Genomic DNA, 13,605 nt, shown 5'->3' on the forward strand with positions numbered 1-13,605 from the left:
GTAGGTCTCTTTCTTTTGGATTGACAGCTAGAGTGAGAAGTTCACACAAAAAAGTTTCTTCACTTTGGGTGCTTAAATTTTAAATTTAAATTTTAAATTAGTATCTCATTTCAGTCAGACACTTTGGTTTTTATTTTTACATTATTCTCTGATATCATTGTTACTGAAGTAGTTGGGCCACTTGGCCCAGTGTAGTTAGGATACAGAATTTATTATAGGCAAATGAATAATATATCACATATCAAATGTGAAAAATGAGTGCTCTGAAAAGCTCCTTAGTTATGAGGGTTTATTCTTTTCTATCCGGGCTTTTTAAGGGCCTTTGTGCTCCCTTACAATTCACCTGAAAAGTGGTTCTCCACTCGGGCATCAATCCATGACCATCACAGGGTATGTGAACATGTTTCAGGTCTAATTGGGTCTCACCATATCCTTCAAAACACTAATTTCAGAACACTCAGGTAATTCAGGAATTAGTTTAAGTGCAAAATTTCATTTATGTTTGTAAAATATTCACTGCTCTTTAGAACTCAGTTTAAATAATGCTTTCTTTTGTGTCTTTGATCAAAGATTTTGATTTAAAAATTATTAAGAATTATAACTGAAGAATGCCCAGAAGCTGTCATTAATAGTTGTTCAGTTTGTTTTTGGAGAACTTAACTCCAATTTATTCCGTTTAACCTTTACATAGATCTTTCTTTAGAAAAACATCTTGTATTGTTTGCTTCCTTAAAACATTCTATCCCTAGGACTCGAGATCAAACAATACATTTGTCAGAAACCAGATATTTTAGTCACTTGGTTTTGAAAATAATATTCCAGTTAAAGCAGCAAATTAGAAGCATTTACCAAAGAAAATAATGACTCTCATACTCTTTCTGTTAATTTTAACCTTTTTGGGAAAGAGCTCTTTGTATTATGTAAAGTTAAACTTTAGCTTTCCTGAAGTTTTCCTAGTCATTTACAAAGGTCGAATTTCTTTATGAGCTGAAATCCTCCTTAAAATAATATGAACAATATCACGCAGCCGTAATTTTAAAGTGATGACACACTTTATTCCAAGGGGTGCCCTGCATTGTTTCATAGTGTGTTCATTAATCAAAGGTCATGGTATATATGTTGCATTATCATAATTTTCTAATTAATTTATTCTTTATACATGCTTATACATGTTCCAATTGCATTTCATTAACTCATAGTTTTCTTGTAATGTTGTGCTTTCTTTCCATGTTCAAAGAATCTCTTTAATTCAATTTCTCTGTTTCTCCTCATACAGTCTGGCAGCCAGATATGCAACTCAGTCTAATCACAGTGGAATTGCAACCAGTCAAAAAAAGCCTACTAGGTCAGTTAATATCTCTAATTTATTGCTTGTTAGTGATAATAAAGTAACTGCCCAGTGTTATTTTGTCCTATCATTCTAAATTTTTTTCATAAATTACATACTTCTGGATGAAAAGTTTAGAAGACTGAATTCTTCCAAGTGGATTTCCATATGCATTCTCGGGGATGAGCATGTCTGTGTTAGATCATTAAATGGGTTTTGGCTTCTTCTGTTTTAGTTTTGTTATATATACTGTTATGACTGGGCTGAAGTCTAGCTTCTAAGCTTAGAGAAAGTCAAGGAAAACATTACTTGGAAGGCCCCATTCCTTCCAGGTTACAGAATCTGAGAGTTACAAGAATGTAATTGTTTTTCGAGATGGGCATGCATTAATTATTGCACATTTTGAAGCAGAACTGAGAAACACTGGTAGCTTTTTGTGGGGAGGTTAGCACCAGGTCACAAAGTTAACCTGGACTGTTCCTTTATCTGTAATAGTTGAAATTTTTGCTTCTTTCTGACATACATATTTTAAAGACAGTCTGTTATAGCAAATGACTGTATTATATATCCTGTTTGGAAAATACTGATTGATAAATGTATATTGAAAGTGTTTGATGTTTTTTTAAAAAAATGTTAAGTTGCCGAAGGCATGATGGTACAGCTGAATGAAGTCACAGCAAATGTGTTTGGAACCCCTGATTATTATGTGATTATATCTGCCCTCTCCCTTACTGGGGAAGTATCTCTGTGGTGGCTTCCTAATCACTGCTCAGATAATGTATTGTATTATGCAATGTTTGACCACAAGGATGGCTTATGATGCCTTGATGTGAGGTATGTGCTTTTCCTCTTGCCTTGGTTTTCTAAGTTATGTTCATTTCCATAGTAATTAAAATGATTCGGGAGAGAAAAATTTAAAGGGTATTTAATTAAAAGGAAAAATGATATAAATTCAAATGTGCAAAATACAGTGACCTGCCATGTACAGTTTTTATTACCACTTCTAAGACTCATGCATATAAAGTATATTTTAAGTACATTAATTTAATAGAACATTTCTCTCTCTGTCTTTTGTTGGCTTCATTCTCATTTCTCTTTTTATTACTTTGATGAATGATCTGGAGCTCTGGCTGCCTGTCAAATTAGGGTAATGAGAAGACCAAATGGATTTTTTAATTTGTTTTAATTTGTTCTTCTGAGAACTAAAGATCACTTGGCTTCATGGGTCACAGTAAAGATTAAAATGCAATTTAATTGCTTTCTAGAAACAGGTCAAGTTTCATTGCAAGCAGGGCAAGTTTTGTGACAAAATTTGTTTATACATGTGAGTTTGGAATGAACTTTCTAAGTCTGTAGCTGTGTCTGCAGGAATAGTTCTTAGATTTATTATGATTGGGGCATTTGGCCAAATTAATTAATTGAGTTCTTTCTTTAGAGTGCAGTCATTGGTACTCAAAATTCCTGGTGTCTTTGGTTTTGTGCTATACTTACATACCCTCTAGATCCATTTGAGCAAAAGTTAAATGCCGGAATCATTTGGAAAAGTTTCCAATCTTGTACATGGCACAGCTTCTAATTAGCAAAATAGCTGAAGGAACTATTTATTAGCCATATGTATTTAAACTCCAGAATACAGTCAACATTTTGAAACTATTAACTATTCCAAGAAAGCAGCACTTGTGTTTTTAAGCTGGTATTTGTGTTTTCCTGATGTTCATTCCCTGTTGCAATACCTGTTACTATTTTAAAAAGTAGCTATAGTATTTAAGAGTTTGATTTCCTAATAATCTACGGAAATAATATATCAATTATGAAGGTGAGTCAAAATATGAAAATAGTAACAACTGATCTTGAAATTGTGATATATTGGGCACCAATATAACAGATATAAACACCCTTTTTCATCTTAAAAATTTAGTATAGAGAACAGTAAAAATTCCCGTGCTTCATTTATACGGGCTGGAGTTTTTTTTTTTTTCTTTTAAAATAGAAATTATCAGAGCAGTACACAGTGACATGCACATGGTGGCAGCAAATAGTAGCCAAGACGCTGACATCCTTTAGTATCATGTTGTTAAATATGACTTAGAATGCTAATATTAGTTCTACGCAGATTGTGTATTGTACATATACAGTACGTTAATAGTGTAGAATAAAATACAGCGATTGTACATTGTAGGCGCCATTCATGAAATAATTGATTCTTTAATTTTAAGGTGGAAACTACTTAAACAGCGACATAAATGATCCACACGGGTATTTAATTTTAGTCCACATAAAATAACAGCAAATTACAACCTAATGTCAAACTTCCCCTAAGTTTAACACAGTCTGCCTATTATTTCCTCTTGTCCTGTCTTTCATCCCCAAAGACTAGCTGAAGTCACTGTCCCTGTAGGTGTATTTTGCATTGCCATTCTGCTAACAGAGATTTTCTGCTTCTGAGACCTGCATCCTTCCTTGTCATAGCACCTCTGTGGTCAGCTGGCCACACTTGTAAGACAACCAGCTGAAAGTCTAGGTGCTTATTTTTGGCAAAACGATTAAAGAAAAGAAATTTTTTGAGGCAGACCAGTAAAATATAAATTAACTCGTGACCTTGGTCTCTGCACCATGTTTGAATTAGAATAGCTTACTACCTTAGATACACACTAAGCATTTGCTATTAGCAATTTGTTCAGTAACTTTATTCTTCTTGTTATTATCAAGTTGACTTAGGAAACAACTATCTAAGAGAAAAATAAATGTCCCATACATTGAAAAGAACAACTTAACAACTGCAAATAGCTGATTAATACCCCAAGAACATAATACATTTGTGTTATTTCCCTTGCTTTTCATGTAATTGGTATAGTATTTTTAAGTCAAAGTGTTATTCCTCAGGGTGTGGTAAGTATGACTTTTTAAGTGAAAGGTTACTTTATTTCTAATTGCTCTACATTACTGATATCATTTTAGGGCATGTTGATTGAAAAGTGAAGCAAGATTTTTCTGAAGATTCTTAATCCTTGTGTTTAGCTATTTATCACTGAAACCACCATTTTCTGCTAAATAGATTTTAGAACATCATATATTGTGCTTTTTCCATTAAGGCCTCCCCAATCGGAACCTCCTACCCCCTATCTTTTTGTAATATACAATAATGATGTAATTTTTCTTATACTATTTCAGGCTTCCAGGTCCCTCTAGGGTACCAGCTGCCGGCAGCTGCAGCAAGGTCCAGGGAGCCTCTAATTTAAATAGGAGAAGTCAGAGCTTTAACAGCATTGACAAAAACAAGCCTCCAAATTATGCAAATGGCAATGAAAAAGGTAAGTGTTTGCCTGTTACATCATTATGGCACAAGTCTAACGTATTGGTCTTGTAAATTACATGCTAAGTCCGATATTTGAGCAGTGTTAATGCCTTTTGGAATGGGGTCGTTATCAGTGTGGTTTCATGTTTTCTAACTTCCCCCTCCTGAATTCCAGCTTTCTTTAGGGCTTTTCTTACCTGAAGAACATTTTAAAGAAGTAAACTCATTTATTTTAAAGTGGCTAATTATATACCCAAGTATAAAATCTGTTTCCCCAAAACATTTCCTCCTGGTTGCATATAAATAGCATTTTCTTTTGTCTTCTCATGTTTTATGAACAATTATTTTAAAATCATAAATCTATATTAGGTTTATTTGAATCTTTAGCTTCAGTTGATATAAATGCCATAAGTGTTTTGGGCATCAAACATTGAGACATAATTAGGGTGGATATTTAATCTTTGATAGCAGCAGGACACAGAAATAATGCGACCTTAGCTTTCCCCAAAGAGACAGGTTATCCACGTTTGCTTTATTTTCTTGAAAGAGTACGGGATAGAAATATCAGATCACAAAATCATCGGGAAGAAAGGACACTTAGTGGAAATCTGTGTGAAAGGCAAATTATATATTAACTAGATGACACACAATTCTTTGTGTTGTGCACAGTGTGCTTTTAACAAGGGGCTTGCTTGATACATTGCACTGTGGAGCATGGGTTCATGTGAGAGAGGGTGCATTTTACATCTAAACCAGGAGAAAATCAAGAACCTATACTGTTGTAGGCAGAGTGACTGTGTGAGGGACTAAGGCCTGTGGCTGGCTTTTGACTTAGTTCCTTCAAATCCATATAACTTTAACTTCTCTTTATAGTATTTAACTTTCCATGCAACAAAACATGAAGTTCAAAAGTAACAAACATGCTTAGTTAGTAGAATAGCTGGCAAATTCACCAGGTAGGAATTTTTTTGCTCAAATCAGATCATTTCAGATTGTTTCATACAGATGATATGATCTGATAACTTTCTCTAATTTAGACACGAATTGACAGATAATCTATGAATCAGCACTTTTGTGAAAATTTCTCATGCATTAAAACAAAATTAGACAGAACATAAATCCCTGAAAGCAAGGCAGTGTGTCTTGATCCCTATAATATTCCCTGTTCTTGAGTGGAATGGAAAAAGAAAATAATGTATAACTGGAAGTTAGGAGTTTGTCTTTAAAATATAAAACCTCTGATTTAGGAACCTAAGAAATTTTACTGGACACTTACATTTTTCCTGAGGGAAAGGGAGAAAACAATTACTCAGAAAAACTTTCTTTGTTGTTTTGTGACTTTCCTAGAAAGTGTCATACAGAGTCTGTATGTGTGTGAAAGTTTAAGGGAGAGTTTGTTTAGACATACAGATGTGTTGAATGGACGTATCCAGTTTAACTACATGATTCTACAATTATGTAATATTTTTGCAAGAAATTACTAATAATATTGACAAAGAGACTTAGAAATGCTTCAGATGATCTCACATTTTGATATCATAATGTATCTGAAATATTCTGTCAGGTGACATGGTTTTCTGTGTTTCTGGCATCTAAAAGTAAGAATCTAAAGGTAGACAAACATTTCTATTTTTCCATAGCCATTCAACCTCTCTTATGAGCAAAATTAGGAAGTAGTAATATTTACAATAACCACAAGGTGGAGACAGATGACATACATCATGAGGTTTTTGATTCAAAAAAGCAGATTTCCTTAGGTCCACATCTACAGCAAAATACAGGGTTTTCCTTACTTTTAATTCCCAAATAACTAAAAATTCAAAAGCATTTAAACTGTGTGATCTCACAGTCACAAATATTTATAGTATGTCCAATATAGGCATTAAATGTCTAAAAACCGCCAATAAGAACTGAAGCATAAATTGCATCATATGATTGTTACATGGCATTTTCTATTACTGTGGAGTTACAACTTTATCAATACATCCAATATCAGTATTTCTAAATTGATCATTCTGTCATGCTATTTTATATTTCTAAAATACTGTCTTGGGGCACCTGGGTGGCTCAGGTTGTTAAGCATCTGGCTCTTGATTTCAGCTCAGGTCATGATCTCAGGGTCATGGGATTGAGTGTCACATCAGGTACAATACTCAAGGTGGAGTCTGCTTGAGATTCTCTCTCCCCTTCTCCCTCTGTCTCTTCCGCCACTTGTGCACACATTCTCTCTCCCGCTCTCTAAAATAAGTAAGTAAGTAAGTAAGTAAGTAAATAAATAAATAAATAAAATATTTTTAAAAATAAAATGTTATCTTAAATTGTAAGAACAAACAAAATGATAAACATTACATACGAAACAATTTATAATTTACTCTTTAGGCTATTAGAGGGGAATATCTTCTTGGATAGGAATGTTTTATTTAATCTTTTTGAGCTGGATATTTATAGTGGTAGCACAATCTATATAAAAATAGAAAATTTCTTCTGCTGACAAGCTGATCTCTGTCACAAACTGGTCTGCATACATATTCTTGATATGATCAAGTAAGGTGAAAACTAAGTAAGAGTTTTCAAAGGTCACAGTATTATAATGACAGAATTCAGAAAGTAGGAACTTGAGTAATTAATTGCTACTCCTTTTTTAGTTATTAGAAAGTGTAACATTTAAATTTAACAAATTAAGATATTTTACTTGAGGGATTAACCAAATTATCTGCAATGTGTTCCCTGAATGCCTCTAAGTGGAAATATACTTTCTACTTTCTTTAACAAGTCTTGGGTGATGAGTTATAGGAACCACTTGAAGAATCTCTAGAATTTGTGATAGACAATAAAGATTTATTCACAATTAAAACAATTTCATTTCCCTATTAAAAAACATACTGTTGAAAGCACAGTGGGGCACCTGGGTGGCTCAGTCATTAAGTGTCTGCCTTTGGCTCAGGTCATGATCCCAGGGTCCTGGGATCCAGCCCTGCATCAGGCTCCCTGCTCAGCAGGAAGCCTGCTTCTCCCTCTTCCACTCCCCCTGCTTGTGTTCCCTCTCTTGCTGTGTCTCCCTCTGTCAAATAAATAAATAAAATCTTAAAAAAAAAAAAAAAGCATAGTAGCTTTTCACCTGTATAGCATTGTAACAGTAACTTATTTGCAAATTGTGTGACTTATGAAAGGAAATCAGTAGGGAATCACAAACTGCCACTTCAAAAGATCCATCTAATATCATTTTAATAATAATACAATTCAAGAAATAGGGTGTTCATTTCACCATTTTTCAAATGAATTAAAATGTCCGTGAACATGGCCATAGATGCCCCTTTGTAGAGAAGGTGGAAAAGAAATGTTGTCACGGCAAGAGGCAATGGGTGGCACCCTTCTGCTGAAATGGAATGTGGGAACAGATTTTTCAGAACAAATGGTGAAATGAAGATAGCACTGTTTGTAGAGAAGAATTTCTTCTGAGAGTCCCAAATTTCTTCTCTTGGTGACCTGCCGTTCAGATACTGACAATGAATAATACGTTCTGACGACAGCATTTATCAATTTGCCCATACACTGCAGACAAGATGTATGCTTTAAAGAAAAATTAAATACCTACTCCCTGGAAATCGGGGATCATGTGAAAATGGTGCCCTGGTTCATTTATATATACACTTTCTATGCTTGAAGCAGATTATCTTAAGAAATCATTCTTGTTGTATAAAATCTGGGTATTAAATATGAAAAAAAGCTACACAGTTTCATATTATTAGGAATGTAAATATCCCTAGCTTTATTTGGAATTCAGTTATTGAACTATGCTCTGTAAACCCTTTTTGCTTGACAGAGTTTATTAGCAGAGAGTTGTTTTTCTTGTTGCTAAGAAACATGCCAGAGGGCATTTTGCCATCTTTTTATTGTTTCTTCCAAGTGATTCTTACATTGTACCTACACATTTACTAAAGAGATGTCCTTTCTGTTCTCCTGGATCCTAATAAAGTGTCCTCTGCTGTGGAAGGGTTCACTTTCATTTACACTCAACACAGGTAGAATAGGATTGATACTGAGAATTTGGCAACATTGCAGTTGAAATTTTAAAACTATAAGGTTAACGTGAATGTTGTATTAGTAATGGAATTTTGACTGCTAAAATGTAGCTATCTGATTCTTAAGTACTTTCTCTGTTTTTTTGTTAATTGCTCTGAAATTATTGTAGTATCAAAGAACTAAACTGTTTTATTTTCTTTTCAAGGCAATGCAAATATGTTTTACTTATTATATTGCTTTACTAGTGACTGAATTATGTGTTCCACCATGACTTTTTGCTTTATTTCCTTGAGACTTATATAAGCCTAAAATGAAATGTGAAATGAAAATTGCAAGCTAATCTTAGGGATTTTCATGAGGTAACATAAATAGGTACATATATTAGGTGATATGATTAAGGGGACTTGAGAATATATATTGTTTGTTTATGTATAAATGCTCACATCTTGAGGTGTACACGTATTATACATGCCTGTACACAAATTACATACTTTTTCCCCAAAACTGGCTGGCGAATGAAAGTTTCCTTAAATTTCACAATACTCCACAAAGTGGCACTGTAACATTGCATGAGCAGAACGGACAGCACCTCTGGGGTCCCTGTAATCTCACTCCATGTTTCTTTTAAGTCATCCTAAATTTGATGATTGAGACATTGCACGAGTAATCATTCATGGAAGGTAGTGTGCTCAGGTGAACAAGGGCCCAGTTGGTAACAAGACATATTTGGATTTGAATGCTACATTTTTTAATTATTTAAAAAAATTTTTTTTTTTTACCTTTTAAAGGGTTCAAATGTATTTTGGCATGTTATTGTGAAATGAGAGTCTAAGGTGACCAATTGCCATGGTCACATTGATAAATCATTTCCTTCGTTTCACCATGACCTGTGGTACTGAAGTTGCCCTGTATTTCCCAGGGATCATAGATATCAGGGAGTACGATGTCCACTACACAGTGAATACTTTAAAATGAATGGTGCTATTGTCATCATTTTTGTTACTTTGTGTTACCTTGTAATTGTTATTCTGTTGTTACTTTGTAAGTTGAAAGCTGGTTTGCTTGCATCTAAGCAACATACAATTCAGGAAGAAAGAAGAGGTAAATAGGTTGAGGATGGTTCCTGTGTCCTTTCTCAGGCTAACAGCACTGTTGGCAACATGGTGCTAATGTTCCACAGGGAAATGTCCTTATCTAAACTTTTCATATACCTGTTGTGACTGCCACATTTGTCAATGTGTATTCATTTTACTAGAACTGGATTGGCATTTTTTCCAGGTCATCAATGTTATTTATTTATTTTTTTGTAAGATGAGATAACTAAAAATTAACTCTGTCGATTTACATATTTTCTAAGCATGAATTAAAATCTATTCTTATATTAACTCAGAAGGATAGTGCAGGTAAGATGCCCAAGGAGATAGTATATAATGTATTAAGTAGAAAGTGTCTCCTATCACATTCTCCCCATTTGTATTCTGCCCATCGAGGAAGAAGGACACCATGCTTCAAGGAGTTACCCATTTAACTTCACTACTGTGACAAACATGTGGCATTCTAGAGAGCCACACCAGCAGAATTTCTGGGTAAAAGCGAACATATAGAAAAAAGAGAGAGTGAAAAGCCTCCAAAATTTGGAGTCTGAAAAACCTGAGCTCCAATTGTGATTTTCTCTTTTCTAAGTTTTACTATATGTGTGAATTGGAACAAGTTACTTTCGCTTTTTAAGCTTCAGTTTTCCCATTTATAGCAGGAGAAATCATGAGTATATTGCAGATGATTAGGGGTTTAAGTGAGATCCCATGTATGAAGAGCTTTCAGTGTGATTCTGTGTATCAAAGTGCTTGGGGAAAAGTGAGCAGTTGATAAATAATATTTGGTTGTAGTGGAGTTTATGATGGAGGAAGTGGAGGAGGAGGAAGAGGAGGAAGGAAAGGAGAGCGAGTGGAAGAAAATTTCTCTTTAGGGGCTAGAGACAAGAAGGCAGGTTCAGCTCAGATCATGATCCCAGAGTTCTGGGATCGAGCCCCGCATTGGGCTCCCTGCATGGCAGAGAGCCTGTTTCTCCCTCTCCCTCTCCCTCTGCTGTTTCCCCTGCTTGTTCTCTCTCTGTCTCTCTGTTAAATAAATAAACAAAACATTAAAAAAAAAAAAAAAGGCAGGGCTGTAGGCAAAGACAGGCTCTGCAAATTCAAGGCAGAGCCATTTCAAGGATGCCTTTAAATATGTGCATTAGATATCTGGTCATTTCCTCATATCTCATAACAACTCGTTCATAGTCAGGAGCTGAGTTATCAACATTCGGAACTGTATCTGCGAGACTGGGCTCCTGAATATTGCACACAGAAATCGCAGGGGAACTAGAATTTGTGGCAGTACCCACTGCCAAGGAGCTGCACACGCTACCTTTTCAGCAGCTGCTGTTGTGCAGCCTTGGTTGTGAGGAGTCCAGGGAGACTCTTAAAATTCCAGTGCCTTCCTGATGCACAACAACTATGATTTGCCCTCTTAATGAGACCTGAAGCACCTCACTGCTACTATATAGAGACAGGCTGGGGACAGATCAAGAGCTGAGCTTTGAGAAGTGGCTTCTGTGTGTGTACTCCTCTGAGAACGATTTTACAGCTGTTTCTGTGACCGTGACTGTGGTTTGGATGTGGATGTCATAATTTGGAGTCCCTCCTGTCTCATTTTTGAGAGTAGTGATGTTGAAATTCCTCTTCTGTACTTGAACTGTTGTAGCAGTCTATCTAGCTGATGGCAGCACACTTAAGACGCATCCTGACAGATTCCCTTCCACCTTTTCCTCTCATTCCCACCAAAGCTCCCAGGCATGCAGGGATAGGAGTCTCCTGACTTCTTAACTCAGTTGCAGATACACAGAAGATCCACACTCAATTTGTGGCCATCAGGAAAACCTGATGGGCTTCTTTTGTTTGCAATATCCCTTGTCACAAATTGTCTAGCATCCAGTGAATACAGAACTGGCCGTTGTTCTGGAAGTTCAAAGGGCAAAGAATATTCATGCTGCACAGCTAGGGAACATTTAACAAATTCAGCCCCATCGGGTACTGTCATAAGAAACATTCTTTAGGGGCGCCTGGGTGGCTCAGTTGGTTAAGTGGCTGCCTTTGGCTCAGGTCATGATCCCAGGGTTCTGGGATCGAGCCCCACGTCGGGCTCCCTGCTCGGCGGGAGGCATGCTTCTCTCTCTCCCACTCCCCCTGCTTGTGTTCCTTCTCTCGCGTTCTCACTCTCTGTCAAATAAATAAAATAAAATCTTTAAAAAAAAAAAAAAGAAACATTCTTTAGAGCTGATAATGTCAGCAATTGCCGTGTTTTCTGAGTCCATTCAACCTTTGTTACTCGAAACATGGTTTGTGACCAGAGGCATTGTCATCCTCTGGAGCTTGTTAGAAATGCAGAATCTCAGGGCCCACAGCAGATCTGCTGCATCATGATGCGGTGTGTAGTCAGTAGGATCCCCAGGTTACTTACGTGCCCATTAAAGTTTGAGAACTTCTATTAAGTTCAACACTTAGGATGTCAGACATTCTATGCATAATCACAGGCATGGTCTTTGCTTTAATGGAACGTACAGTAGAGTAGGAAACAGGCAATTACACTAGAGTTACAATGGTTATAAGAGAGGAAATAATAAACTATGTGAAAATGCAAAAGAGCCATCGAATCCAGATTTGGTGCTGGGATGATCAGAAATGGGGGTGGGCATAATGCTTTTGGTTTGTTTTTGGTTTTTGGTTGTTGTTGTTGTTGTTGTTGTTGTTTCCAGAGGAAGTGAGACCTTACCAATAAATGGCAAATATTGAAGAAATATTTGGTAGGCATTTCTAACTGCAGGTAGTCAGTGTGCTCATTCTGCTACTGAGAATGATTCAAATTATGATGAAATGTTATCGGTCTCTGGAAGGGATCGTAATGTGTAAGTGAAAAAAATTTGGAATTACCTGTACTTAAAAGAGATTGAAGTAAAAGATTGAAATCCATTAACAGAGAGTGAATGTATTTGAGACACTGGATACTTTGAAGCTTGTTGGATTTGTTTGTCTTGAATTAGTCAATACTCCTGCTGTTTTTCAGAACATCTTAGTGTTTATGTACGAACCTAATGGATTTCTACAAATATTCTAGAAATGGACATAATTACAGACTTACATGAATACTGAAAAACATCAATTTATCATCATAGGCTGTACAATTTATATATACCATGTAAGCATTTTGACTTTTCAGTAAACTATTACATTTTAATGTAGAGTATGTATGTACAGTCTTACATTAACTTTTGCCAGCTGAAATATGGAATTGTAGAAAAGTAAGGAGTATTAGAGTTAATGTTGGTATGCCAATTTTTAAAACAAATATAAAGGAGGGCACTTGTGATGAGCACTGGGTGTTGTATGTAAGTGATGAATCACTAAATCCTATGCCTGAAACAAATATTATACTGTATGTTAACTAACTGGAATTTAAATAAAAATTTGGTAGAAAAAATTATTAAATATAAAATGCATTTGTCTATTCTTCTTAACAAAAATTTCACAAATCTTTTATATCATTTTAGGCACACTTATTTTAAAAAAGTTTAACTCACACAAATATTCAACTAATAATTTAACCTTTTGTGTCTCTAATTTCTTTATTTTCTCTTTTTGTGTATTAATTTCCTTTTATGAAAAATTGTTGAGTAGTATTTGGTACTAATTGGCTTGATTATGTATCATTTTGCATGCATTTTGAAGAAAACATTTAAAAATAAAAACAATGTAGTTTATTGTTGTGAATATTTAATGAAATTGAATGGGCTCCAATTCTTGAACATTATGGAAAGTGTATTATTTGTAAAATATTTCCATTGGACATTTCATCAAAAATAGCTCTGCATCTATTTATCAATGTCTAGTTTGTTAGCAGTACTAAATGATGCAAATATCTAATT

At 35.2% G+C, this 13,605-nt stretch overlaps 1 protein-coding gene across 8 annotated transcripts in view; it reads left to right on the forward strand.

Annotated features, from left to right (window-relative positions):
• Positions 1 to 13,605, forward strand: part of NAV3 (neuron navigator 3) — a 799,918-nt gene that overhangs the window by 594,812 nt on the left and 191,501 nt on the right. For all 8 annotated transcript variants that reach the window (XM_078076338.1, XM_078076339.1, XM_078076337.1 and 5 more), the window contains 2 exons: positions 1,277 to 1,345; positions 4,499 to 4,638. In XM_078076338.1, the coding sequence (XP_077932464.1) occupies positions 1,277 to 1,345; positions 4,499 to 4,638 (209 nt within the window). The remainder of the gene's footprint in view (positions 1 to 1,276; positions 1,346 to 4,498; positions 4,639 to 13,605) is intronic.

This window comes from Halichoerus grypus, chromosome 6, assembly GCF_964656455.1.
Source record: "Halichoerus grypus chromosome 6, mHalGry1.hap1.1, whole genome shotgun sequence".
NCBI classification, from domain to species: domain Eukaryota; kingdom Metazoa; phylum Chordata; class Mammalia; order Carnivora; family Phocidae; genus Halichoerus; species Halichoerus grypus.